Source organism: Aythya ferina, assembly GCF_964211825.1.
Source record: "Aythya ferina genome assembly, chromosome: 23".
NCBI lineage: Eukaryota > Metazoa > Chordata > Aves > Anseriformes > Anatidae > Aythya > Aythya ferina.
The window spans coordinates 5,377,432-5,403,309 of NC_140321.1; the positions used below are offsets into that span (position 1 = coordinate 5,377,432).

The window sequence follows — 25,878 nt, forward strand, 5'->3', positions numbered from 1 at the left end:
AAACCAGTCCGAGGACGAGATTGCTGGAGCAGGTTTCTTGTGCTGTATAGCTGCAAATGCGAAAGGGTCAGCCAGGCAGTTCTCATGCTCTGAGAATGCAAAATAGAAGATACAAGGACACTGCAGAAGCACATTTTGACCAAAAAGCTCTATTTGCAAAATCTGAATTAAATGCAAAAAAAGATGCTTAAAAGGTAAACAATTTAGAAGTGTTCAAGAGGTTAAAGTACCAAGAAGTAAAAGAATCCCTATATCCTGTGTTAAAGAAACTGGAGGCTTCAGAGACTTGAAAGAATCTTGAAAAGGCTTGAATTCCTGTTTTGATAACCTAATTTGAATTACAGTTTATGATTTTCTTGGTTTCATTCCATGTTTGTAGGGTAATGAAGGATCTCTGGCAAAACGTTTAATATAAAATCACAAAGAGACTCTAATTTTTGAGTTTGGTTCAGAAAAAAAAAGTCTGTAATGCCTGAGTGATGATTTTACCAGCAAAGACTGGGCTGATAAACAAGCTGCTTCTTGAATGAAGCTCTTTGTCCTCGAGAAAGGAGAGGCTGAAGTGTGTCAGCTCCAGTAATACTGTGACAGGAGTAATAAGAGTTTGCGCAGCGTGGACGTGTCCGGGAACGTCTTCCAGCTCTGCATGGCCAGCTAAGGAGCTTATGCACACAAGTACAATGGTGAGCACCCTGCAAGGGCTGCAACTGTGGCAAGACAGTGGATAAAAATCTCAGAAGACAGTGAGAACAGAATAAAGGCATAAGCTTGAAATAGCATTTTTTTTTTCTGCTTCAGCAATAGATAGATAGGCTTCAGTTGCCTTGTACAAACTATAAAATGAAAATGTAGGTTTAGGTTTGTGCTCCCACTACAGAAAAAGCTAAAGCAATGTATAGAACAACCCAGATCCCTACCAAAGCAGACAGAGCTCCCATTTGAGGTGTTCATTTAAAGCCATAAGAGATTATGAATCTGGAAACACTCTACACCTCCTAAATGTACAGATATGTAACTATTGTTTTTTAATTGAACCTGGCTAAAATGCAGAAATAATAACTGGAAAGTGTGACTGCATCCACAATTATACCTCGACCTACAGCTGAGCTAAAGACGGATGACTTTCATGTGTCTGTTCAAATTTGGGTATGAAATTAAGATTTATCAAAACACTTTTGATTTCTAAATTTTTGTTAATGTAAATAGTAAATTGTATGCAAATTTTCAGCAAAGCCAGCTTTACTTTACATAGTCTATTATAAAATGACCCAATCCATGCGTGTTTTGAGATAGAAGTCCTCAGCCTAGATGCAGTGATAAAACAGTACAGCCTGTATAAATAAATACCAGGGGGTGAGCAACTTCTGAACACGCACAAGCATTTGCCAGCAGTCTGCTCTCAGTGGAGTGGTACAGACACATTCACCATTTTTCTCTTACCAGAAGAGCCAACATTCAAGAGTAAGTCTCAAAACTGAAGCTTTTTCTGTTTAGGAAAATACCTGTACAGGAATTGACACAAGCTGCAACTAACCCATCCATAACAGCCCACCTCCAAACTTCACAGTGCTTCAGTGAGGCACCGTGTCTTGGATTCTCCTTGGGTTTGAAAAAAAACTACTGACAATTTCTAGGAGAATATCTGAAACTATTTCGAAGTAGTTGTTTATGAAAGAACAACTAAAGATGATGAAGGCGGGGTTCAGCCCCGGGTCTGCAAGTGTTGCACTCTGCATTTACAAGCTTTTGATTGTGGGGGACACACCCTAAGGATCTGAGTTTGACAGTTTGCAGAAAAGTGAAAACCCACGAAAAAAGCCCACCACTACAGTCTTCTGAATTATATAGGTATAATTATATAGGTATAGGACAAAATCTGTAGAGGCTGCTTCATTTATTTTTCTTTTCCCCAGCGGTAAATGTTCTACAGAAAAGAAACAGCTTTCTGCCTGCTACCTGCTTCATCTGATAAAAAACCCAGGGTAACAAACAGGGGACTTAAATAGCAGCCCAGTGTATTTCACCAGCAAGCTTCCAAAGAAGTTACAAAGGCTGAGTGAAAGAAGACCAAATGAAAAATCCCCCAAGTTTTCTGCTAACGTTTATGGTGATTTCTAGAAGTGCTTTGCTGGCTTTTGTGTGTGTTTTTTGTGTGTGCTTTTACTTTTCTTTTCTTTTTTTTTTTTTTTTAATGCAACTCGATCTTGCCTATTGTGGGATCATTCAGAGTCAAGCAGACCCTAGCAGCATACACACCTCGGTGTATTTATATTACAGGGGGCTTAAGGAAACTTACTTATTTTTAGGAGAGTTTGTCTAAACTTGTCTCCTGAGATACTAACTCCTGGAGATAGGCAGATTTGGCAGGCTCTGCAGAACTATTAATCTGCCCAAAAGCAAAACTGAACTGCAGTGGCAAAGGTCCAGGTTCAGTCTGAAACATGTTTCCACAGCTATGAATATCCTGTCGTTTCTAGTCAGCTGAAGTGCAAGTGACAGTCTCAGAAGCAGGCTGTTAAGCTGCGTCCCCCTGCTAGCCCTTTGCTGCTTCTCTCTGCTAAGAAAAGCACGGTTCTTACTGTGCTGCTAGTAAATATATCATTTTCCTTCTGTATTTAAAAGTTTTATTGTAAAATAAGCTTGGTGGTTCTGAACTAGAGATAGAGGAAGTTCCTCCCATCTCACTCGGCCCCTGCTTCTCTCTCTCCTCTCTTGCCCCCCAGCTCCTTTAAGCCCCTGTAGGACACGGTGCCACCTCCGTCACTACTCCCCTACCTCATGCCCTCCAGTTGACCAGAGGCTCCCTGGGCAGAGAATGGGGCTCCCTCTGCAAGCCCCACGCTATTGCCACACTCCACACATGATCCCCAGTGGCACACCCTGGCAGGGCAAACAAGCTAATACTTCCTCAAAAAAAATCTCCCAAATCTGGTTTCTCACACTTGGTACTGAACAGAAGCTGAGGGGCTGAACTCTTGCCCCCCACGTTTCCCTAGCAAATTATTACGCGTGAGACTCCCTCTTTACAGGAAGGGTTAATGTAATTCTGCAAGGGATTCTCAAGTCCTATTTGCAAGAATTATTCCATTTCACAGCACAGGTGGTTGTTACACACATTAATTGCTACCTGAACAGTTTCATCTCAAACTCAACTTGCTTAAGTTGCCCAAAAGTAAGAGGAACTTTGTCGCCCCACGTTCTTTTAATTGAATCATTTCAGTCGTGTATTACCCTTCTTGACCATTTCACAAGCGTTAGTAAATTAAGTATGCTTATTATTCCCAGTACATTGCTGGATGTTAATTATTCTTCACATGATGCTATGATTATATGCTTTTTCTAATTAAAAATAAATAAATAAATCCAAAATCTAAATACTAATTCTGAGCAAAGAACAGGAATAAGAACATCTAAAATTCAATTTTGACTGGGGAAAAATATGGATAGAAAAGAAGAAATAATGATGAGATGAACTGATGATTGCACATTTTTCAATGAAAGTAGAATTTTACTCAAACTTCAATTTTAAGTTATTTTTTTATAAAAATAATCATGGTGATTGCTGTAAATGGGTAAGTGGGTGCGGCTGAACTTGCTTTGTTTTTCCATTCTCAATTGTCAAAGAAGTAAACTCCAGGTTTCAGAACTATAGCCTGAAGAAAAAACACAATCTGAATCATCCCTTTAGTTTAATTAAAAGAAAAAACCAAGCCCGAGCCCCTGAGATGTACAGCCAGCTCTGTGTGTGAGGAATGTCATCATAATTGGCCTCACCTCTAGGGAGGAGAATCTCTGGAGGGAGGGTGCAGGTTGGGTTTGTCTCCTAACGCCCTATCTTGTGGCTATAAAAGAAGCACCAGGGCAGTGAAGGAGCACGCTTTCCTGCTCTGCACGAAGCCGAGTAGCTCAGACTAGCTCCTTCTGTGCTGCAGCCACATCTACTTGCACCATGCAGAACTCTTGCAGCATCGCTGGCAGCTCTCGCCTTTCCTCAGTCCGCACAGGAGGCTCCTGCCGTGCTCCCAGCATCCACGGAGGAGCTGGTGGCAGGGGTGTCTACATGTCTTCAGCTAAGTACACCTCCTCTGTAGGAGGTGGATATGGTGGTGGCTCGTGCGCTGGTTTTGGAGGAGGCTTCGGTGGCTTTGGTGGAGGAGCTGGCTTTGGTGGAGGCTCTGGCTTTGGTGGAGGAGCTTGCTTTGGTGGAGGCTCTGGTTTTGGTGGAGGAGCTGGCTTTGGTGGAGGCTCTGGCTTTGGTGGAGGAGCTGGCTTTGGTGGAGGTTTTGATGGTGGTGCCTTTGGTGGTGGTGATGGCCTTCTTTCTGGAAATGAAAAGATAACTATGCAGAACCTGAACGACCGGCTGGCCACATACCTGCAGAAGGTGCGAGCACTGGAAGCTGCAAATGCAGAATTAGAAGTCAAAATCCGAGACTGGTACCAGAAGGAAGCCCCCACCAGCCCAGCTCGTGACTACAGTAACTACTACAAGATAATTGAAGATCTCCGAGACAAGGTATGACATTCATAACTACAGGATTTATAAGAATGCATTGGAATTGTGGAACTGCATAGTCTACTTCTTTGAAATCAATTAAAACAATTGCAAAATCAATGTTGAATTGCCCAAACCCAAATACACTGTGTTTCTGAGCATTCCAGCAGAGAAGAGTAACTTTTCTTCATTTAAAATGCAAAAGTTTTATCCCAAAAATGAGTTTTTTGAAATTAAAACGATTGCACAGAAAAATAACAAAACTTGGCAAAGTGTGTATAAGATGATGAATATATTAACAGAATAGTAAGAGTAAAGAATGTGATAGGTAGGCCTCAAAGTCTGAAAAACTAACTCGCCTGACTAAAGGCAAGATCAGGTATTGTGAATGTATTTTCTAATTATGTTAAGTACATGCTGACGAGCTTTGCAGTGATCCATCTAGGACTTAAGAACTGGTAAAGAAGGAGGGATGTAAAGGCTCCATGCAGGAACTATGAACTGTCCAGCAAAGGAAAATTTTATCTACTCTTACATTGATGTACTTACCCTTTCTTGGGCTCCAGAATGGTAGCTCAGCTCTCTGGTTTGCATCTGGAAAATGGAACAGAGTTTAGCATTTTTGGTGTTTGTCTATAAAAGCTTTAGGAAGGGCACGCTGAAGAGCAACGTAACAGCAAAATGGTTATTACAATCCAGAAAGCAAGTTTCACCAGTGAAGTCTCAACAGAGGTCTTTCTTCTGCCTTCTTTGATGGTTTACAGCCTGGATAACCATTTGCTGTGTACTCAGGACCATGCCATTCCACCATTACTCACAGGAATTGTTTTCTGTATTTCCAATTGCCAGATCCTTGCAGCTACTATTGACAATTCCAGAGTCATTTTGGAGATTGACAATGCCCGGCTGGCTGCAGATGACTTCAGGCTGAAGTAAGTTTAGCTGAAGCACATTTCTCTTCTCTCTCCTTTTCTCTCTCTCTCAAAACAGTTTTCTGAAGTTTAGTATTACTTCTTACGTAGAAAATAAAGTTCTTCAGTCACTGGAGGACATACTTCCAAATTATGGGTAGATGTTTTTCCTTGATAACTTCTGATGAAAAAATTCCTGGCAAAAATTTGGTATGATGAAGGATAAATCAGGAAAATAAACCTGACAGAACACAGCATCCAGATTACTGTGCTGTTTATGCAATAAATTATAGCTCATGTCTTAGTTTTTAGTGATGCTCTTAACTATTTTATTAGCCTAAATCACAAGGGAAAAGAAGACAGGCATAGCTTGGGCTTTTCACTTAAAAGGAGGACAGTGGTGTGAAGAGATTGGTGTTCATTTGCAATAGTTTTGTGAAAATCTTTAGTGAAATGTAGAAAAAGACAAGAGGGACTTTGTGCTTATCCTGTTCATGGACTCAGCAGCACATCAGACACTGCTGAGAAGATGATAAAGACAGTTGTGCAACTGGTTTATCTTCCAGTGACGTATCTGCAGGTTTATATTTTCTTCTCTGGTATCCAATGCAAGTACTTTCATATGTCATAGTTGGAAGCAGGAAAAAAGATCTTTACTCCCTTTACGCTTCCTTTAAATGTTGCTCCCATTCCTCCCACATTCAACATAAAATGATCTAGTTTTATGGCTCCACTCATTCCAATGTTTGTTTCTTTTTAAAACTGCAGGTATGAGAACGAGCTGTTCCTTCGCCAGAGCGTAGAGTCTGACATCAACGGCCTGCGCAGAGTCCTGGATGAGCTGACCCTGTCCAGAGCTGACCTGGAGATGCAGATTGAATCACTGAAGGAGGAGCTGGCCTACCTCAAGAAGAACCACGAGGAGGTGAGTCCTCAAGTGGAGAGGAATCCCTTTGGAAGTACCACATACCACTGCATGGATTGCTGCTGGAAAAAAGTCTGTGAGAGTATAGAACATCATTTTTTTGTGTCCTCTGCCTTCTGTCCATGCAGGAAATGAAAGAGTACTCCAACCAGCTCAGTGGCACAGTCAACGTAGAAATGGACGCTGCTCCTGGCATCGACCTGACCAGAATCCTCACAGAGATGAGGGAGCAGTACGAAGCCCTGGCTGAGAAGAACCGTAAGGATGCCGAGGCCTGGTTCCTCACTCAGGTATGGAAATGCCAACGAACTGTGAACCGATGCACTGCCCCACTGCTACTGCCCCAGCAGGTGGGATGCGTCTCTCCTTTCTGAAAACAATTTTTAAAAGCTCAACGTATGTGATCTGTTTCTTTCTTTCAGACTGATGAGCTGAACCGCGAAGTAGCCACTCACACAGAGCAGATACAGACCAGCAAGACGGAGATCACAGAGCTGAGACGCACACTCCAGAGCCTGGAGATCGAGCTCCAGTCACAGATGAGCATGGTACGGAGCTGTCCCGAGCATTGTTCAAACTCTCCCCTTCCTCCCTCCCTGTCTTGCCTCCGCTTAGATTCCCCCTCTGTGGGACACGTCTGTATGACAGCCTGTTCTCATGTCTTCCTGCTTTAGAAAGCTGGACTGGAAGCCAACCTGCGGGACACGGAAGGCCGGTACTGCGCACAGCTGTCACAGATCCAGAACCTCATCACCAGCGTTGAGGAGCAGCTGAGTGAAATCCGCTGTGACATGGAGCGTCAGAACCAGGAGTACAAGATGCTCATGGACATCAAGAGCCGCCTGGAGCAGGAAATCGCCACATACCGCCAGCTGCTGGAGACCCAGGACTCCCAGTACGTTACCATTTACAAATCCTGTGATGATTAGATAAGCTTAATAACACGACACATTGTAAAGCAGTAATTTGTGGTTGTTAAGCTGACTCCAGATTACTAAATCACACTGATTGCACATGCAGTCTTTCGAGTGCTGGCAAAACAGATGCCTGGCAAAATCCTGGGAGCTATTACTGAAACTAAATCTCCAGATCCATTGTGCTGATGGTTTGAAAACATAAACGCAACCGTATTGGCTGCAGTGAAGTACAGAAGGCCCTAGGCACCATGTGCATGTCTCACATAATCCTCTTGCTGTGCTGCAATAACAGCCTTCAGCCCATGAAAGTTTGTTCTCAGCTTGCTCTGCCCGTCAAAGCAGAGAGCACCTCACCCACAGCACCAGCAATAACCCAGTGAAGAAGCAGCGTGAAATCGTGGCTGTTCTCATGCAATGCTCCTAAATGAACCGATGCTTTCAGTCGACACATTCAGTGAGGGTCTTTAATCAAACTTTTCTTCTTCTCCGCAGGATGACAGGAGTGAACCCCAAGGATGGTAAGAAAATTTTTGATTTAAAGAGGGGCTGAAATGGTGACAAAATAGAATTAAATAAGCCTTTTTTCCTCGGGATTTCTTCTTATGACTACTGATCACATCCTCTCTGCAACATTCTTTACCATTTAGAGAGGAAACCATAATACTTTCTCTTATTTTATGTGCCTTTTTGAAACCAATAGCTTGCCAAACGATTCCATGAACTCCTCCTTTATTTCTAAAATACGGAAATCTCTTAGGGATTCCCAAGTTCCTCTGCTGGTTCATACAACATGCAAAATAGATCCAAACCTGACTTGTGAGGTGCACTCTTCATTTATATCTTTCCCTCCCTTCTTTCATAATGTGGAAGATTTAATGGGTGCGGACCAGCAGGGAGAGAAGATGTAGACATCTTATAGTTCACTCATGTAGTTCCCTCTTCCATACGTGAAAAAAAATCTTGTCAGGAAACAAACAAACAAAAAGCATCGCATGGCTCTTCACTGTCTTAGCAGTGCTTTTTTTAGCCCCAAGCTTAATTATCTTTTTTTCTCCTACCACAGCATCATTTGTGAGCGGCGGAAGAGCTCGCGTGACTGCGTAAGATGATGGAAAACCTGGTGCGACCCGGAGAGCTTTCTAATAGAGAAATGTGGAGTTCTCTCGTTCTGACACCAGCTGTACCGCACCAGTGACAAGACCAGTGCAGTCCAACCTCTGGCTAATGCTACGAGAAACCCGCTTTTACTTTTGCTAAATGACAAGAATGTAATCCAAAAAACGTGCAACAGCTTGATGTCTTTCCTTAGATTTCCTCTCCCTTTTCACATCATTTGGCTCTCCAGGTCAGAGATGATGTCCTTGTTTCCTGTCAGTAGCTATAGAGTACCCTCATGAAAAAAACCTACACAATAAAGTTTCTCTTCTGCTTGTGCAAACACATTCAGTCTAATGTCGTTTTTGTGTGGTCAGCGTGGCACTGCCGTTCACACAACCACATCCCCTCCCTACCTCAGTGCTCCTGTGACCCAGAACAAGATGTGCTGAGGTTCAGGTAACTCAATGGATAACAGCAACAAAAACTTCAATAATTGTAGGAAAGGTGATGATGAATGGACAGGGAGAAAGTGCTGGAAGATTCTCCCAGGAATCTGAAGCTACTGTGAAGAAATACAATGCTTCAGGTCCTGAAGGTCTTTGTTGTGAATTCAACTTGCACAACCTCTGAAAAAAAAATCCTGTATTGTATGTTCCTGCACTTCCTTCAGTGGGAAGGCAAACGGCCTCAGCCCTTCAGGGAGGACAAGGCGAGGTGCAGGTGACAGGAACCGGCCAAGCTCTTTGCCGTGACTCAGAACTGCAGCGGCCCAGGCTTAATTTTTAACCATGAGAGCACATCCTTTTCTGTGCAAAACCAGGCAGTCTCTAGGCATGCACTGTCACCAAGTTTGTGAAAACAGCTTTGGAAGCCAGGCATCACTTTTTCCATTCACAAAGCTTTAGGAACGGTGCCCTCCCTCCTAGCCCCAGAAAACAACAGGGGTGCACGGTGATTGTCAGAGCAGGTATGAGGATGCTTCTCCATCGCAAGTAGGAGGATGATTTTCTGTGCCATTAAACCCAGATCTTATCCAGGCAGATACACCACTCCTTTGTAAGGAGCATACATCCACCTTTCTGACACAACAGAGGGAGTAAAATGGAAGGAAACATTCCCCAAATATATACTTTTAAAGGCAATACTGTAGCTGTTGCAATACACAACCTCTATGACTATCTCAGCTTCTCATTTCTTGCTCCCTCAAAGGAAGGAGCAAGAAGGAGGTGTCTTCCTTTTTTGTTCCTTCCCATCTCTTTTTGGTGGTGGGTTTGTGCTGTTGCTCTTCCCTTGGGCTCTGAACCCTGCAGCTAAGCACAAGCAGCACTCCCAGGGGAGCCCAGATGCGGACAGGAGCCTGCCACAGAAACTTTTGGAGCCAGGGAGCCTCACATACCACTGCCACCGAGGAGCTGTCAGTGCCTTATTTTGTGCTGTCACCATCAATAGCAAGTCCCTGAAAATGTGTTCAAGTTAAGCTCAGTAAAGTCAGCAAGTGTCACTTTTGTTATTGTCTCTCATATGGGTCAAGTTCCTACAGCCCAAGTGTGCCCCAGGGACCCACAGATTTTGCATTTCAGTAAAAAAACAACACTGATCTGTCACGGCTCTCCATTTTCACCAGCAGCAGTGTAACTCTGCTGGAAGATTTATTTGAATTAATTGCTGCTGATACGGAGGATACCGGTACCACTGTTTAGAATTTGTACTTCCAATCCTCAGGTGAGATGCAACAAATCTTTACATAATTTAATATAAAACAAACAAACAAACAAACAAACAACAAAACCCTAACAATAAAAGCGTGCACCTTCTGGTAACTGTTTCTCCTCGTACCTGTGTGAAATGATTGATTACCCATAGCGCTCACTATCACTTTGGGTCTTCTCTTTCAGTTATCACTCAGCCACTCAGCACATAAGTATTTGTAAGTATCTGAAAAATGCAGCTTTTTCAGATAAGTCTGCTTCCCTAGCAGATAATTCCTCCCTTTGCCTGATTACTGCCTTTCACTATCTTGTAAGTTGTCTCTGATGTCTTTGCTTCCCACATGCAGCTAAGGTAGCTGGAAAGACATTCCTTTAAAGTGACTTAATGAGGTCTTGAAAGTAACCCGAGGAAAAAAAGCACATACTATATATATATATAAATATATATATATATATATATATTCCAGGAGTTGGACTCGATGATCCTTATGTGTCCCTTCCAACTCAGGATATCCCATGATTTTATGTTTCTATGTATGTTCAGAGCACACCAAACACTCACCAACAAACTCAGGCTCCCCACAAAGTGCAGGGCCCCCTGTGCTTTAAAAGCAGCTGCCAGGAAAACAGCAAAGCAGCATGAGAGCACTAACACCCTGCCCTGGCAGTAACAGCCCGTGCCCGACAAGCGGGGGGTTTGGCTGGCAGGACCTCAGCAAAGCAAATGTTCCACGGTCCCATCTCCAGCTGGTGTAAATGGCACTACGCTGACTGACATCAGCTGGGGCTTTGTCACGAGGTATTTCTCTCTACAATGTATGGGTTAAAATATTCTGCTGATGCTTAAACTGCAGCCTATAAACTCAGTTCGGCTTGTTTTCGAGGTGCTATTCAGTGAGAGAAGCAGGATTCCCAGCTAAAGCAAGCGGGGGCTGTGTGTTCATTCTCCCTTCCACCAGCTTGGACCTGCCCAGCACCTCCCCAGCTTGCAGGGAGCAGGCTGGATGAAGCAAAGAGAAAACATCATCTCGTGGTGCCACCTGCTGACTGATTTATTTTCTCACTCCGATCACTGCTTTCATTCTGTATGCTTTAGATTAAATAGCTAAAAAACAAGCCCTGTAAAAAATCGAGTGGAGAGCTGCGTCTGGTTTTGAATTAAGTATTTTGGTCCTTTCCCTGGATCCCACACGTGTGTGGTTGATGAAAACCGGGCTGTCTTTTCCAATTCGAAACAGCTGAGTTTCAGAGGAGACATTTGTGTGACAAATTACTGTTGTTTTCACAGAATCACAGAGTTATAGGACGGCTTGGGTTGGAAGGGACCTCAAAGATCATCTGGTTCCAACCCCCTGCCAGGGCAGGGACACCTCCCACCACACCAGGTTGCTCAGGGCCTCATCCAGCCTGGCCTCGAGCACCTCCAGGGATGGGGCACCCACAGCTTCTCTGGGCGGCCTGTGCCAGTGCCTCACCACCCTTACAGTGAAGAATTCCTCCTAATCTCTACTCTAAATCTCCCCTTTCAGTTTATAAACGTTATCTGGGACTGCCCTAGCCCAGGTGTAGCACCTTGCACTTGGCCTTGTTGCACCTCATCAGGTTCTCATGGCCCCACTTCTCCAGCCTGTCCATGTCCCCCTGGATGCCATCCCTTCCTGCTGCTGGACACAGTGCACTCCTCAGCCTGGTGTCACCTGCAAACCCGCTGAGGGTGTGCTTGATCCCTGTATGTCGTTGATAAAGATATTCAACAGCACTGGTGCTGAGGCAGGCTGGTTTTGTATTACTTCCCAGGAAAAAAATACAATTTGTTTTGCACGGTGGCATGATAGTTGTGAAACTGTCAGGAAGTAAGACAAAGGCTATTCTGTCTCACGCACAGTCACCTCACCAACAGCTAGGTTTTGAATTTCTCTGAGTAATTTCATGTGAAACAAAGCAATCATTTTATTTTGTGTAATATTATGTTCAGCTTGGAGAAGAGCAGGCGCTGGGGAGACCTTACGGTGACCTTCCAGTACCTAAAGGGGCCCCAGGAAAGCTGGAGAGGGACTCTGCCAGGGAGTGTAGTGACAGGACAAGGGGAGATGCCTTAAATTAAAAGAGGGCAGGCTCAGCTTAGACACAAGGAGGAAATTCTTCCTTCAGAGGGTGGTGAGCACTGGCCCAGGCTGCCCCGAGGAGCTGGGGGTGCCCCGTTCCTGGCAGTGCCCAAGGCCAGGCTGGATGGGGCTGGGGGCAGCCTGGGATGGGGGCAGAGGTCGTGCCCATGGCAGGGCGGAACTGGGTGGGCTTTGAGGTCCCTTCCCACCCAAACCGTGCTGTGATTCTGTGATTATATAAGCACACATGATTGTTTGTAATGTAGTATTGAGCTTGCTGAACTGCCAGACTAGAAAATTCAATCTGAAATTAATCTCTGGGGAGATGAATTGAGCAGCAGGATACCCGTGCCTCTATTACAGTTTTGTGGGTTTTAAAGTTAGGTCTTCATTTCTGTCTGATGCTGCAAGCTCTTCTTACTATCAAGCGATAGTGCCGATAACGATCTGCATGTACCAAAGTGCAGCTGTTACCAGAACAGTTTGTCGTAGATATGCCTTGTATTTATTGAAAAATAGTACCTTCAATGATTAATTTACCAAAACGACTGAAAATGTAAGCATTTCTATACAATGAAGTGTATGAGGAATAAGAAGGAATCTGTACTCAATGGAAATGTAACTGGTAAAATGAAAATCAGGAGCTGCTGAGTGAAGCTGAAACAGAACCACAAGGAGGAGCTCAAATCCTGCCCAACTCAGTCACCCGGGACTAGGAGGCATCTTTTCCTGCCTCCTCAGGCCAGGATGCAGTGCAGCAATTCTTTATTTCTGAAAAACGCCAACTGAAACTAACGCTGCAAAAAAGACTTCTCCCAGGAGAGCGTAATTCTGTTCTGCACAATCCCTCCAACCCTGCCATTTGGGACGGGTAACAGGTAGGTAATAAGATCCCATGAAAGAGCTGAGCCTTCGCTGCTGTGGAGAAAAACAGCCGTACGGCTCCTGCCAGCCCAGGCAGCCCCACACTGCGCCCCGGTTCTTCCTCTGTCTCATCCCTCAGCCGTGCTCTGCAACATCTGCAAAAGACAGAGGCAAGTCGAGAACCCCAGCTCCTGCCACGGGCACTCTTCGCGATTTATTGCCTCCTAACAAGCAGGAGGAATGGGAAAATCATTGCAGAAGCCAGACCTGCCCGTTCTGGTTTTGATTTATACAGCTTCAGAAGGTACCTGACACTTTTGAGAAAGCCTGTTTTCGCTTCATTGCCAGGTCAATTTATAGCATTGGTAGCTTTAAATAACCACTTCAGTTTGGGGAGTATTGTTACGAACTCATATTTTAAATATTTTCTATAGCTAAAAATACAAATATCCTAATAGCACTCATATTAGTAACAGCAATAAATTCCTGCACTACTATCTACTACAACAAGACTATTGAAACTGAAATATGACTGCACCTTGAATCATGAAGAAGAATCAGTAGAAAAGACTGCTCAGTATCTAATTCTCGTGTATTTCTATGGGACATAGGCAGCTGAAAGGAATAGCTGAGCCTGACTCACTTTGGACTGGAGTTTAGCTAAATGATAGAGCTTGGTTAACTTCATTAAAGTCTCATGTCTCACACAGGCTGAAGCTGTTTGCTACGCTAATGACAGCTTGATAGGACATGCTGCGTTTCAGGACGCACAGACTGCTATAGTTCTAAAGCCTGAGAATTATGACAGAAAAAAAAAAAAAGGTTCTGGGAGACCTGTCCCTGCCCTAGCTCTCCATGTGTTCTGTAATGGGTGATATTCTTCCCTTCAAAACGGGAAAATATAATGTATTTACTAAAGGGTTAGAAAAAAAGTTTGAAGCAGAGCTGATCCAGTTCCACACCTACTGCTTTTAGCCACACCTCACAATTATAATATGAAAAGAGAAGAAAAGAAAAAAAAAAAAAAAAGAAAAAAAAAAAAAAAAGAAAACAAGCAAAAGGAAAACAATCCGGTATGTGGCTGTGATTCCAAATAATAACAACAGTGTGTGCATGCTCATAAATGCTTCAGAATTGACCAAGAGGAAGCACGTTTCATGATGACACAATCTTGTTGCTGTAGTCATTCATCGAAGGGAACTCCCACAGGAAAAGGCATAAAGCTGCTTAGGGAAGGCTAAGAAGCTGCTCAGTGCTAGTCAGTCAAACATTGGGTTAGATCCATAACTGAGCTAAACATGAGTACCAGCCAAGGCCCTTTTCAATTTTTTTCTGGGTCCCTCAGGGGTAGTTCAGGGTGTGGTTTGGCCCAGCAAGGAACTTCTTACAGACCTTCAGGTGCAGATGGTGGTGCCAGCAGCATACACACCTCTTTCTCCTCTGCCAGACCCCTCTGTCTGGCTGCCGGAGGAGAGGCATCTTGGGGATGCTTCGGCGAGCACCACAGGGAAAGCATCTTCCTGGGTGGGAATGAGAAACAGACCATGCAAAACCTGAATGACCGTTTGGCTGCCTATCTGGACAAGGTCCGCTCCTTAGAAGCAGCCAACGCTCAGCTGGAAAGCTGCATCCTAGAGTGGCACAAGACAAAGTCTCATGGAGAGAGGCATGACTTCAACCAATACGAGCAAAACGTCACTGACATGCAAAGACAGGTAAGTCAGAGCTATACGAACTATGTCATTCTGTGCTCCTTTAAGGAATCTGGGTGCTCAGTTATGCTGATGGCTTTCCTTTAAAGAAAATTAAGTAAAACATTTTAAATGCTAGAAATAGAAATGAAAGTGGTAGCAGGAGCTGGGCATAAACATTCTTTGCCTCCACAGGGAGCAGAAAGGGGTATAGGAAAGTCTGGAAGGAGACAAAGGGGATTCTGCAAAGACTGATAGTATAAAGAGACTTGTGTGCTGCCAAGTGTTCATTCCTGTACATGAAACTGTGGTTTGAACAACTATGTCTGGCAGAATTTGATCTTTTTGACTGCACATGTATTCAAGCAAATTAAAAAGCAGGCAAACTGAAGAGACTTCCTTCTTTCATGCACGCTGCCTTTAGACACTCTGTTGCCTTTCGTTTCTTTGATTCTTGTGGCAGCAGACGATGAAACTACAGGAGTTTTGGGTCCTAGGAGTTTATGTAATCAGATGGAAAAATACTTCATTGTAATTAAGGAAATAGCAGTGACAAATTCCTTGTGGATGTTTTCACTATAATTAAAAGCAGAATTTCTGGTTCCCGCCAGTAGTTAATATTAACGTTCAACAGTAACTCTTTCAATCTCCCAAACTCACGTGTCTTCAAATTTAAGCATAATATTAATCTGTATTCATAATGAACATACTTAGCTCTGTAACCATCTCTGTGACTAATCACTGTAATTAACTTTACATAGCCATATGGGGCAAAAAGCAGAGCTATTCCAAATGCGATGCTCTTGTTTTCCCCCTACTTCTTTTAATATGATGACTTGGCATTCTCAAAACCCTGAGAATTTTTTTTCTAAAGGGCTTGGAAATGGTGTTGTCCCACACATTTGCTGACAGAGGTCAGGGACTTAATCAAACTCCCTGCTCACTGCTAAATGCGTTGCCTCCAGGCAGAAGATGAGGCAGTCTGACCACAGGCAATGTGCAAGGAGAGCCAGAATTGTCATCACCTAGTTCTATTTTAAGGATAAAGAAAGGTCATCAGTCTCCAAACCTATCACTTAAGCACTTTTTTTTTTTTAACTGATCCAGAGATGAATACTTGTTCATCAAGAACATAATGTGTTCGCGTTGATATGGAATTAACAAGTCAGAAAGATTTAGAAAGACGACACGACTAAAAGCACAATGCAGATTGTAGGAAAGCCCCCCTCCCTTTTGAATAGGTTATACTTAAAATACTTTTTTTCTAACACCGACTGAAATAGCTACGTGCTGGCTGCAGGCACCGTTAGACTAATGGCCATCGCAGCCAGTTTAATGTGGTGTTTGTACTGGAGAGGAAGGGCTAATAAAGGATTATTTACAGGGGACAATTCCATGATTAACACAAGATTTTCACTTTCTCTATAAATTATTGCAATTAGCACCATGACTGCCAGTAAAATGAGTGAGAATATAGTATCTAATTATTAACCATAATTAAATTAATTGCCCACAAATTAAAAAGGCGAGACTAATTTAGCACCCAAAGTGAATTTTAGACAAAATTTAGGAACCTTTATCCAATAACCCAGAAAGTGTGTGATGTCGTGGCTATCTAAACTTCGACGTGTGTAATCACCTGGGTCCTACATTTGGAAGCACTCTCTTCCCTGGGTGAATTCACGATGAACATGACAGGGCAGCAAGTTGCTTTGCTCCAGCCCCACTCCATTTTAGCCCAAAAGTAAAATAGCCTCAGTTCTTCAGGCATTCCTGGCTCCATTTTCACATAGATGCCAGTACAGCCTATGGTCATATTCAAGCATCTGGCCCTGCTAAAACTCCAAACTGATTTACAGAGGATTCAGGGAGGCAGGATCCATGCTGTGGACCAAAAGACATACGGCGTACTGAGGAACAAGCCAGCGCAGGAAGCCTTCCTGAAAAAAAAAAAAAAAAACTGTTTTGAAAAGGAATTTGAGTGCATTTTGTATATAATAATGTGTGAGTTCTTAAATAAGACATTTGTAAATTTGTTGACTGGTGTTAGTGATACATCTGTATCCACGATGCATGTAGTGAAGAAATCAGTGTAATTATAAACAGATAAATATCCACATCTGGAACGCGCTGCTAAGTGACACAGCAGCAGTCATACAACAGTTGGCAAAACAGTGATGACTGTAACTCCTCTGTTGGATTCTTTATTCTTTCAGACTGCACAGAGAGTTACAAAGCATCTATATATATTTCTATGTGTAGCTGTGTTGCATTGTTATGAAATGGCACAAAATCAAAGAACGCAAATGGTGCTTTCTTACGGCCTCTCAGTTATTACCTTCCATAGTAGAATTTACTATTATCTAAGGATCGGTTCAAGAACTGCCTCTTCTCTGACAACAAATTTCAGGCAGCAACACTTTTAGAGTCTTGTTATAGTTCTTTAGCTGGCCTCCACCATGTCCCAGGGCAGTATCTGAGGTGTGCTGCTAATCACTAAGAACGTACAGTTTGTTCTGTCTTAGAGATTAGTTAAAACCTTTCACAGGCACATTCTTTTTTTTTTTTTTTTTTAAGAGAGGTAAACTTTTGACACTTCAAGACAATTTTGTCGTTTCCTGGTGTCTTTGTGATTCATTTAGGTGTGGGAAGTTTTGATAAAAAGTGCTGAGAGCTCTCTAAATAGGTAGAGATATCTCTGTGGCCATAATTCACCTTGTTTCAGTATGTAAGCATCAAGTGGAGGCAGCTGCAACCATGCATCTTTTTCCTTTTTGGTAGGAGAGGACGTGATGTCCCACAATCAGTAGTTCCTTCTAATTATGCATGAGGTTCTAGAGTACTTCCAAAGATTCTGAACAGAGTACTGAGATTTTCATATTCAGATTTACAGCTCAAAAGCTGCCTCACTTTAACAGGGACTTATAAGTCTTTTCAGCACACCGAGTACACTAAACGAAGGATGTGGTGCACTTTCTCCTTCACCTTTTGGAGCACATTTCAACATTCCAAACCAAAATCAGAATGACAATCACTGTATGCTGCTGGAGGTTTCAGTATAGTGGCAGGTGAATAATTGACTGGATCATGACAGCTGGCCGGTGCTGGTCTCAGAATGACAATCCGTACAACTCCAGACTTAAGCACAAGAGGGGTCCTGTCCTGCTCATGAGTTGCTTCTATCATCATCATTACACCTCTGCATCTCAGCACTGGTGTTTATGATTCAGCAAGGTGTTTATGCACATGCTTATTTTTGAGCATATGATTAATGCCAGCATTTTAACTGTACTCAGACAGAACTTAATGTTGAGGAAGACAGTGAAATTATTCTGTAATATGCCATGAGATTTGTGTACTGTTATCCGTATCCTTTGCCTGCCCACACATAGTATGATTCCTACTACTTCATAGCCAGGAAAGACAAAGTAAAATAAAAAAATCAAAAATAATAATTAAAAAAAAAAAAAAGAGTAAGATTATGGACAAAAATAGCAGAAACATCTAAGTGACTCAGGAAATTAAGTTTCTTTATCTATACTCCTTAAAACAGGACTTCCATTTTTCTTTCATACAAGCAGCAGGGAATCTTAAACAGCACAGGTTATTCATTGTCACCATGTGTATGGCAACACCAAGTCTGTTGGATTCTCTGTTTTGCAGATTGAGGATGGCAAGATCACCAACGCCAGCATCCTTTTACAAATTGATAATGCTAACATGGCATCTGAAGACTTCAGGCTCAAGTAAGCTCTTTTTTGGTTTCCTGATTAAGTATGAAAGAGAATTAAGCAACATATTTCTTTTTCTTGAAAATGCAGTCTGATGCCGATTTTACTTTAGCTTTCTGGTGATACTGAATAAATAAAACCAATGTGGAACACATTTTTTAAAAAAAGGATAAAAAAAAGGATGTAAAACACAGAAATGATTGCTGAACAACCTTGAGTCACCCTGTTTATGATACTTAGTTCAGGTCCTGAAGAGCAGGTTTTACAGCAGACACTTGATACTTGTGACAAAAGGCATTTAAAACCATCATCTGGGAGTACAAATTAACCCTTCTCTGCACCCTACGCTTCCTTAATCCAGCCCAAATCTACTTCCTGCAGTTATCACTTCTTCCATCCAGCTCCACAAGAAATACCTGTCCCTCAGCATCTTCTGCTTTGGGTTCTCAGTAGTTTTGCCACAGTAAATGGGCCAGCGCTTCCCCGGTTACCAGTGCACACTTTGATTGTTCAGGACATTGCTGAAAGAGTTTTCAGACCATCTAAAAAGCCCAAATGCCTGGACTGAGATCTTCCTGGTAGATCTTTGCCCAGGAAAGGAATTTACATTTCTGTAAATCAGGCTTCTTAGGAATCATGAAGATCTCGTCTTATTTTTAATAGATGTGAACAGTTATTGAAAATCTCACAGCTTTTGATGGTATTGTAGTAAATCTGCAGACTCGGAGCACTCCATTCCCAAAGCTTTCATAACTAGGTGAATGTTAAAAAGGAAAAATAAAAGAAAAATAACTAGTTCATACCACAGAGGAGCTGTGACAAGGAAAAAAAAATACAATAATAATAATGGAACACATCCACTTTTTAAGACTATTCAAGAATTTATCAAAGAATGTATTTTACAAACAGAATCTGTTTCCTTGGGTTTTTGTTCCCTACACAGAGGACTTAAGCAAGTCTATTTCTCTGTGGTACTGCTTATACACGAGGCAGTTTGTTCTCACTAAGCAGGCTTTCTCTGCTCCTTCCCCATAAAGGTACGAAGCCGAGAAGACTCGCAGGCAGGGAGTGCAGTGTGATGTTGAGAACCTGCGTAAGGAGCTCGACGGCCTGACTATTATTACAACAGATCTGGAAATGGAAATCGAAGGCTTGCGAGAAGAGCACATCCTCAGGAGGAAAGACCATGAGGAGGTAGAAAAAGTTACACTATCACACAAATCTTTGCTACTGTGTAATTAACTTTGAGTAAGATCCACAATCTATAAATGGGATTGATGATTCAGAACCCAACCATGTTTCTGACAGAGCCAATGAGAGTCGGATGAGGCACGAAGTTTGTGTGCTACTTTACCAACTAAATCAGGATTTCAGGAGGGATAACAGATTGCTGTATTTTCTCCCAGGCTCTTTTCTGGTCAGCTCCTCATTTGTCGCACACAGCTAATAATAAGTTACGTATTTGACAGAAATGTTCTCAGAAATACCTAGATCTATGTACATAGAGATTTGGATAAACAGGAAGCATTTCTGGTTGCTGTGGAGTTTTTCAGACCGCAGCCTTTCCCCTCACCTCGGGATATATCATTTCACAGGCACGGAGTGCCTGAGATGGAAGGGACCTCTCAGGGTCACCTTGTCCAACCCTCCGGCTCAGGCAGGGTCCCCTAGAGCAGGCTGACCCGAACTAAACAGATCTTGAATTCACAAAGGATCAAAACTGAAAAGAATGGTTAGCGAAGCCACGTGAGACTACTTATTCTTGTAAAACTCTAAGCATAATTAATTAGATAACACTCAATCCCTGTCAAAAAACATGCTGCTGTCTTAATTCAGAGCTACACCAGAGTAGTCTCTGTTATTCCATTTTATGTAATACTACTGTGGGACAGCATGCTGCTTTCACTTTGCTTGATCTGGTGTTGTTTTCAGTTAATATCTAATACAGAACCAAACACCCTACTCACTACCTGTGGATAAAGCAGAACAGAAACACAAGGGTTACACAGCAGCAGGTGAAACTTTCTTTGGCTGGTCCCCTTACGGCCCAGGATACGAACCAAACAGCTGTCATAAAACAGCTTTGGGAATCAAGGCAACCAACAGAGACATCAGCATGTCCAGCTGATCTACATTGCAGAGGCCGTGATGTCATGCCCAAAATGCTGCTTTGCCTGGACGCTTTTGAAAATGGTACCTAGCACATAAGGTTGTGCTACACCAAAAGGAATGTTACCGTACCTGCTCGACTTGTCCTGTAATTATGTTGTTTACACAGTAATTATATGTTTTAATCCAATTATTCCTTTAACAATTACATAGAACTTTTATATTACTCTCCTGTAAACTTCGTTATAGTTCCATAAATATTAACATACGGGGTAAGAAAGATGAAATTACTGTTAGATTTTCATGAAAAGTTCTAGGCTCATAACAGATAAATAAACTAAAAATCTCAGTGCTTTATTAAATATATATCTTCCAGAAATATAATTTGAAAAGATCTTCTGCAATGATTCTACTGAGCTCTCTAGCACAGATCTGCCATGGAAGCAGGTATCAGACTTAAACACTGGTTTAAGTCATGTCGCAGTATGATCCATGTGTACATTTTCAAAATAGTGTTAACTAATCTGTATAACAAACTATTATAATGAAAAAAATATTGTGGGTATTTTGAGAGGATGGAACTGAGGAAAACAAGCCAGGGACAAAAACTGTTTCCCTTTTCATGAACAAGTTTCAGAGCTTGAGCTTGTTTCATCTGCTGATATCAACAGGATATGGAAGCAAATCGCTCATCACAGGACTTCAAAGTCAATGTAAAAGTAAATGCACCACCTCCTGAAGACCTAGCCAAGATTCTAGCAGAAATAAGACAAGATTATGAAGCCATAATTGAAAAGAATCGTCAAAGCCTCGACAGTTGGTACAAAGAACTGGTAACAGCTCTTTCCTGTTCGTTTCAAAGATCCCTGGTGCTGTACCTGACTGCCAAAATCAGTAAACTTTTCTCTTGTTTTGCTCCGCAGAGCTCAGCTGTGTCTCTGGCAGCAGCCCCTAATCCAGAACAGATACAGAGCAGTGAGAATGAGATCAAGGATCTAACCCGTACTTTACAGTCCCTGGACATCGAGCTGCAGGCACAGATGAGTAAGGTATCTACTGTAGACATCTCTGGCTGGCCACTGTTACATCATAAATTCATAGGACCTGCCTTGGACCAATTCTTTGCTTAAATTATGCCTAGTGTAATTTTCGTGTAGTTATTAAAGTATACGTGAAATTGGAATTTGGGCCATACTTGATTTTGCCAGAATATTTAACATAGATTCAACAACCACTGCCAGGATGTAAAAATTGTCTCACTTTACAACAATATATGGGGAGAAGAAAAAGAAAATACAGGAGAGCTGACTCCATGATCTAAAAAGAAGACAGATAATATAAATTTCATATTTACAACCCCTGTTATAACACGTGAAATATCTGAACTGTGACAAATACTGATGGGGAACCTTAAAGCTATTTCTTCAGCTTTTGTAGAGGTGAAACCTCACATATCCACATCTTTGAGGTTTTGAAGCAATCCTGTACAGCAAAAGCAGGAACTGACAAAAAAGTCAGCAGTTACAGGAGCAACAGCTTTTGAGAATAAGCATTATGGCAGGGACAAATTACTCAGTTTTTGCCTTTCATTATGCACACACAACACAGCTTCATGATTCTGCTGTTTTCACGTGAATAGTCATGCAAGTGGCTAAGTGCTTAAATGACCACAACCTAAGTTTTGTAATCATCTGGCCAGAGACCAAATTTGCTGGTATTTCTGCATTATACCTGCTACATAAATAATAATCATAGAATTGTTATCTGCTGTCAGAAACACATGCTGGAAGACACCTTGGCTGACACCCGGAATTACTATGCTGTTGCACTTCAAAACATGCAGCAGATCATCTCCAAATGTGAGGAAGAGCTAAGCCAGCTTCGTCATGATATCAAGCAGCAAAATAACCAATATAAAGTTCTTCTTGGGATTAAAACACGCCTGGAGAAGGAAATTTCCACTTACCGCCTGCTGCTGGAAGGGAATGTAGACGGGTAAGGCAAAGCTGCCCTGACTGGAATAGATGAGAAGAGAGTTCTTGTTTTCAGCTTATTTATTTGTTTGTTTACGTTTAATCAAAGCTTGTGAGTTCCATGCTATGTGAAGGGCTGGTATTTTAATTTGATGGATCATAATACAAAGCTTGAGCCATTTAATATAAGGAGAAACTTGAATCTGTGTAGTCTAGATTACCTAAATTAATATAACGATATATTTTTAAAAATAATTTCTACATTCCCACAGCACGTCTATCTCTGCTGAGGAAAAAAATGTCAATTTCAGTAAAACTCATAGTCATTTCCAATCTTCAAGCCAAGTTCTAGATCAAAATGAAGCCCAGAGTGAAGTGCAAAATGAAGTGCAGCTGAGTTCTGCTCAGCCACCCGCAGTTGCAAGTACCAGCACACAAACCCACACAACGTGCCCCTGTGCTGAGGGGCTGCTGGGTTTCCCCATCTTTTTTTTTCTTTTTTTTCTGAATCTCTGCATTCAGAAATCTCTGGCCCTCTCTACTCTTTGTTCTCCCACCTGATACACAGAGCACGGCTTATTTACACGAAATAGAAAAAGGAAGGTCAGCAATAACTGAGTGCCTCTGTTAATAACCTGAGGCAGGGCAGTGGGGCACCAAGTCCAGGGCTGGGCATCAGGAACCAGGCAGGGACCTGAGCAGCTCAGGGCATACGAGGAGCGATGTGCCCGTCCTTAACAGAAGTGATACTGAATGGGGACAAGGGGACAGCTTCAGCTGAGGGCATCTGCACCTACGACTAATGAAAAGTTTGTATACTATAAAAAGTCCCTTCTTAATTTTTTTGTTTTCTTCTCTTTTCATATTGGTATGAGGCCTCCTTAGAATCAGTGAGTTGAAGGGGATGAATAAATTCTTGAGATGAGTATATTCATTACTTTGTCTCTGTTTCATTTTCTTTACAGGAAAACAAAAAAATCTGAATCGAAAGCTAAAGGTAAAAGTCCCTTATTTTGTTCTCTATAGTAGCTTTTAATTATTGTCATTTCCAATCAAATTTTACTCAGAATAATTTTCATCTTAAGGAGCTATGAAAGGTTTGCATTGCAATTAATTCTCATGTAGGCCACATTTGAGAATAATTTCAGTGATTCACCTGCGAAGGACTGCACTTCAGAGCACATTCTGCTGCGTCTGCCTGCTCACGGGCTGCTCTTCACACTGACCTCTGCCAGTGAAGCACTCTGTCCAGAGCTCAGACTCAAGCCTAAAGCTTTCATGGTATATGAGGAGGCAAAGAGACTCCATTTGGTGACTAAAACAGTCTTAGGGCTTGAGAGCAAACAAAATCTGCATGTCTGGAAACTCATATTCTGGTATGAGCATGACCTACAGACATGCAGGTTAATTTGCTCTGAAGTTAGATTTGCATTGGCTGGGATGCAGCTTTATTATTCATTTGCCCTGACCTGGACAAGGCCCAGGGTGACTTTGTTAACATTTCACAAAGAGCAGTAAGTATTGACTTAAAGGGAAACATGTAAAGATAAATCAGTTGAAGAAGCAGCTGGTAAATTACTGTAAATGAAGTTTTCCCTGCATCATCTCTTCTCAGCATTGCTTCTTGTATAATTAGCCTTTCATTTTCTTTCAGAATATGCCGGGCTGACCAATCGAAAGATCAAAGCAATTGTCCACGACAGTGTGAACGGGCAGGTGGTATCCTCCACCGTCAACGAGATCCACCAGCAAGCATGAAGCAAGAAGTCCTGCCAGCTCCTGGCTCCCCCGGCAGGCTAACAAGCAGCCTCTGGGAACTCCCCTGCACAGCTCGTGCTCTGCGTTGGTCTCGGTGTGTGTGAAAAGGGGATGCTGTAGTGAGCTCACTCCTAAACTGATCTGCAGCCTAACGCTGAAAAGCGCCACACAGAGCTAGGTAGAACTGATATGCTAAAGAGCTTGTAGTCATCACAACGCTGAAGACAAACTACTCAATGGAAATGACTGTCTGAGTTGGTAATATATGTATTATGCACATCTCACCGGGGCATGAATCTCCATCTGTGGTTCAGTTATTGCTCTGCAAATTAACTATAATTTAACGTGAATAATCTCTAAACTTTTCTCCCGGTCTTATGTCTCTTATCATATACCTCACTGCTGCCAATAAATCCTTTTCCATTACTTGTATTGGTCGTTGGTATTTCTGATTTTACTTTTTCTTAAGTATGCACCAGCCCCTGGCAGTGCTATTGACGCAGGTCCAAGGGGCCGCAAAAGCCTCATTGTTTCAGCGAGTACGAAAGTGGAAGGACACAAATAAGAACAAAAGCCATGACGCAAGCTACAGGTGGTATTTATATAAGCAAAGCTATCAGACTTCCTTACATAAAACTTTTGGTTTGCACCATTTAAAACAGGGTTATCAGCAGTACTGTTGTAAAGTGCACTTTACTAAAATATTCATCCTGGAAACAATCATTTATTCTTCAGCTCTAGAGAAATTTTGTTCAACTATCTTGACACGTTTTCTTTCAGACTGTAAGTACTTTTCCAGCCACTCTCATACATTCCCAGTGACCTATTTAATTCAAAACACCATTTCAGCAATTTGCTTTCATATTAATGCTCCTCGGTTTTGTTGACGGGTTCTGCAGTCAGGACAGACTGGTAGATGCAGTGCATACCATGCTGCCAGTGCTGGAAGGGGACAGGCCCAAGTTCTTCAGCCAAACCCACTCTTCCCCTTTCTCACGTCAGCCCAGTCACCACTACAACAGGAGACCCTAACAGCCGTATGAAGATTTCCAGAGATACACAACACTGAAAACTAAAGAAGAAAAAAAACCACAGTATTATTAGGACTGTTTAGACAATGGAGGCTGGAGAGCAGAACTAAGAGAGCCAAAATGGAGCACCAAGAGTGTCTGTATACAGATTTGCATTCCAAAGTCTGCATATAAAACAGTATGTTCTGGGCAGTCTTATATTCAAGAGTGAAATTGCCATTGTACTCTTTCATACCTACTCATAAGGGACCTTCATAAAGAATTCTTGCTACCAGCTTTGCTTTGAAACAAGGTTCACAAAAGAAAGTGAAAATTTCAAAGAAAATGCAGATTTAAAATAAACAAAGTCCATCTCTGCAACACAAAGCACTCTTACTGGCATGTTAAGACCAGTTCATGATCCCCCCCTTGTCCCTCCTTCCCCCACTCTCCACCCTTGTTGCACAAAGAGATCCCGAAAGCATTGAATGGATTACCTAATGGTTTCTTTAAATTGGGTAAAACTTGTAATACAGGACTGGTAACTCTTGGCTAATTAACAATGTCCTTCCTTATGGCTTA

General features: G+C 42.3%; 2 protein-coding genes across 5 annotated transcripts; both read left to right on the plus strand.

Annotated features, from left to right (window-relative positions):
• The first annotated feature begins 3,637 nt into the window (after positions 1 to 3,637).
• LOC311422881 (keratin, type I cytoskeletal 19-like) lies at positions 3,638 to 8,688 on the plus strand. 2 transcript variants are annotated; one of them, XM_084496380.1, is made up of 8 exons: positions 3,638 to 4,516; positions 5,345 to 5,427; positions 6,175 to 6,331; positions 6,460 to 6,621; positions 6,754 to 6,879; positions 7,006 to 7,226; positions 7,741 to 7,766; positions 8,312 to 8,688. In XM_084496380.1, the coding sequence occupies exons 1-8, from the start codon at positions 3,950 to 3,952 to the stop codon at positions 8,350 to 8,352; spliced, it is 1,383 nt and encodes a 460-aa protein (XP_084352506.1). In that variant the 5' UTR covers positions 3,638 to 3,949; the 3' UTR covers positions 8,353 to 8,688. The 2 variants fall into 2 exon arrangements, with proteins under 2 accessions (XP_084352506.1, XP_084352507.1); XM_084496381.1 differs by lacking the exon at positions 7,741 to 7,766 and having other exon boundaries at positions 7,006 to 7,249.
• Positions 8,689 to 14,169: 5,481 nt separating this feature from the next.
• Positions 14,170 to 24,718, plus strand: KRT23 (keratin 23). 3 transcript variants are annotated; one of them, XM_084496382.1, is made up of 8 exons: positions 14,172 to 14,739; positions 18,379 to 18,461; positions 19,484 to 19,640; positions 21,227 to 21,388; positions 21,479 to 21,604; positions 22,330 to 22,550; positions 23,494 to 23,525; positions 24,183 to 24,718. In XM_084496382.1, the coding sequence occupies exons 1-8, from the start codon at positions 14,323 to 14,325 to the stop codon at positions 24,284 to 24,286; spliced, it is 1,302 nt and encodes a 433-aa protein (XP_084352508.1). In that variant the 5' UTR covers positions 14,172 to 14,322; the 3' UTR covers positions 24,287 to 24,718. The 3 variants fall into 3 exon arrangements, with proteins under 3 accessions (XP_084352509.1, XP_084352510.1, XP_084352508.1); XM_084496383.1 differs by lacking the exon at positions 23,494 to 23,525 and having other exon boundaries at positions 14,170 to 14,739; positions 22,330 to 22,590; XM_084496384.1 differs by lacking the exon at positions 23,494 to 23,525 and having other exon boundaries at positions 14,170 to 14,739; positions 22,330 to 22,560; positions 24,165 to 24,718.
• Positions 24,719 to 25,878: the final 1,160 nt, after the last annotated feature.

Excerpts from the sequence above, each read along its gene's own strand:
- LOC311422881 (XM_084496380.1), top strand. The coding sequence starts at position 3,950 with ATGCAGAACTCTTGCAGCATCGCTGGCAGCTCTCGCCTTTCCTCAGTC. Across the intron at positions 5,428-6,174 it reads GCAGATGACTTCAGGCTGAA|GTATGAGAACGAGCTGTTCC; the intron begins GTAAGTTTAGCT and ends TTAAAACTGCAG. Across the intron at positions 6,332-6,459 it reads TCAAGAAGAACCACGAGGAG|GAAATGAAAGAGTACTCCAA; the intron begins GTGAGTCCTCAA and ends CTGTCCATGCAG.
- KRT23 (XM_084496382.1), top strand. The coding sequence starts at position 14,323 with ATGAGTACCAGCCAAGGCCCTTTTCAATTTTTTTCTGGGTCCCTCAGG. Across the intron at positions 21,389-21,478 it reads ACAGTTGGTACAAAGAACTG|AGCTCAGCTGTGTCTCTGGC; the intron begins GTAACAGCTCTT and ends TTTGCTCCGCAG. Across the intron at positions 23,526-24,182 it reads ATCTGAATCGAAAGCTAAAG|AATATGCCGGGCTGACCAAT; the intron begins GTAAAAGTCCCT and ends ATTTTCTTTCAG.